The 2,078-nt window shown below is 41.1% G+C and overlaps 1 protein-coding gene across 1 annotated transcript in view; it reads left to right on the top strand.

Annotated features, from left to right (window-relative positions):
* LOC103599464 (crooked neck-like protein 1) overlaps nt 1-2,078 on the top strand; it is a 15,374-nt gene that overhangs the window by 10,174 nt on the left and 3,122 nt on the right. Inside the window, exons 9-10 of the mRNA XM_008583603.1 lie at nt 494-574; nt 827-1,066. Of these exons, the coding sequence (XP_008581825.1) occupies nt 494-574; nt 827-1,066 (321 nt within the window). The remainder of the gene's footprint in view (nt 1-493; nt 575-826; nt 1,067-2,078) is intronic.

The raw sequence follows: 2,078 nt of genomic DNA, 5'->3' as shown, positions 1-2,078 counted from the left end.
ATGCACACATGCACGGATGAACACGTGCCCTTTCTGAAGATGGTTTAGATGTTCTCTCTGCCATATTTCCCAGCACGAGAAACCAAGTATGTTTCCTTCTGTAGAGATGTTGACGGAGTTACCCTGTAGAATAGAGATAGGATTTTCTGCACGCTTACAAGCACGCCCACAAAACAAAGCTTGTTCTAAGTAGAAGCTACAGTGTCATGAAGTACAATAAAGTATGTAGGTCGTGGTATGTTTGTTTTTAACATTTGTGATATTAATATAGTCATCTTTGACAAAAAAGTATGTAGGTCGTGGTATGTTTGTTTTTAACATTTGTGATATTAATATAGTCATCTTTGCTTATAAACAAGCAAAATGCCTCCCTCCTGACTGTAAAGTTTCAGGGAAATCTAATTGCCAATGACTTTTAATTTCAATTTACTATAATTCAGTTTAATTTAAATGAGTGTCTTAAGCTAGATATTTTTGTGCTTTCATTTTCTAGTTCACATTTGCCAAAATGTGGATACTATATGCACGATTTGAAATAAGACAGAAAAATTTATCATTTGCCAGAAAAGCTTTGGTAAGTAAAGTTTCAAGGTGCCTCATTAAGTTCTGTAAGAAGGAGATTAAAATTTAGTGCTTATAAGTTGTATAATTCTTAATTAGAAAGCAATAGAAATATGCCTTTATTTCCTGGGACATGTTAGAAAACATGGCCTTTGAAGAAATGATTCTAGACGGTTCAGAGAACAGCCTCTAGACAGATCGACGATGGCTGTATACAAGCTGAACCCACTAAGGTATCATCATGGTTGGCCATTTTATTTTCCAGGGAACTTCTATAGGCAAATGTCCAAAGAACAAGTTATTTAAAGCTTACATAGAATTGGAGCTACAGCTTCGAGAATTTGACAGATGCCGGAAACTTTATGAAAAGTTCCTAGAATTTGGACCTGAAAATTGTACCTCATGGATTAAATTTGCAGAGTTAGAGACAATCCTTGGCGATGTTGAGAGAGCCCGGGCAATATATGAATTAGCCATCAGTCAGCCCCGCTTAGACATGCCAGAGGTGAGCAATCTCAAGTTGAATATAATTTTGTTTTAGACACATGTCTAGTATTGCTTTAGATGACCATCTAAATGTTTACATATTTGAGTTTAAAAATGATCTGACAAACCTACAATTTCTTCTACTCAGGATGTTCCTGTTTGTAAGATAGAAAGTGGGCTGGGGAATGGGAGAAGCAGCCTTCTAGTTAAATGTAAATATGAGAGCACAGTAGACATCCAGGATGAATTGGGCAATAATGGGGTTGGTAATTGACTCTCTTCCTCCCTTTTTCAAACAGGGAAGGCTAAAGGGGATGGGCAAGAGGCCAGGCAAGGAAACAGCCAGCAGGCAAAACCATGTGGAGAACAAGGGAGATGGAGGTGGGAACTGCCCATCCCCATATTCTGTTAGAACAGTTTTGCCTGGATTGAGCCAACAAAGTAGGCACCCACAGAACTAGGTATTCCTGGGTTAGTAGTACTGCCACTGTCCTGGAAGTCCTGGCCTGCCTTCTGAGTTAAGCTTGAGCCACAAGGTGGCGCCAAACCACAGTTAGGACTTGAATCTCACAGGAGCAACAGAAATTACTAATGCTGTGCTAACATGGCCCTGCATCCTGGGCCCCACTGAGCACATGAGGGCAGAGCTTTATGTGTCACTGGTTCCATCGGTTGGCCTCAGCTTCTCGGCTCCAGATGCTGCTCAAAGGTGTTCAGGCCACAGCCTCTTGTGCCCTGCCAGGCTACACTGAGCAGGTGGGCAGCTATTCAGTGGACGCTTGTTGATTTGAACTCATACGGTAACAAGGAGTGTACAGTGGAGGTAAGAACGTACATACTCGCTCTCTGGGCCTGTTTTCTCCCAGAAGTTTAACTGCAGGTGGCAGGATCATGAAAGAGTATCTGGGAGACTCTTGGCAAGTTTTTCAGCTCTTCTGAAAAGACGAACATTTAAAAAACTCCGAAAGCAAATCCAAAACTCAATCCAAGGCCCTTTTCCCTAGAATTCTAGTCAAGTTTTGGCCAGCTTA

The sequence above is a fragment of the Galeopterus variegatus genome, unplaced genomic scaffold (assembly GCF_000696425.1).
Source record: "Galeopterus variegatus unplaced genomic scaffold, G_variegatus-3.0.2 Scaffold2977, whole genome shotgun sequence".
NCBI classification, from domain to species: Eukaryota; Metazoa; Chordata; class Mammalia; order Dermoptera; family Cynocephalidae; genus Galeopterus; species Galeopterus variegatus.
The sequence above is the reverse complement of the archived record's forward strand: the minus strand, read 5'-3'. Positions and strand labels throughout refer to the sequence as shown.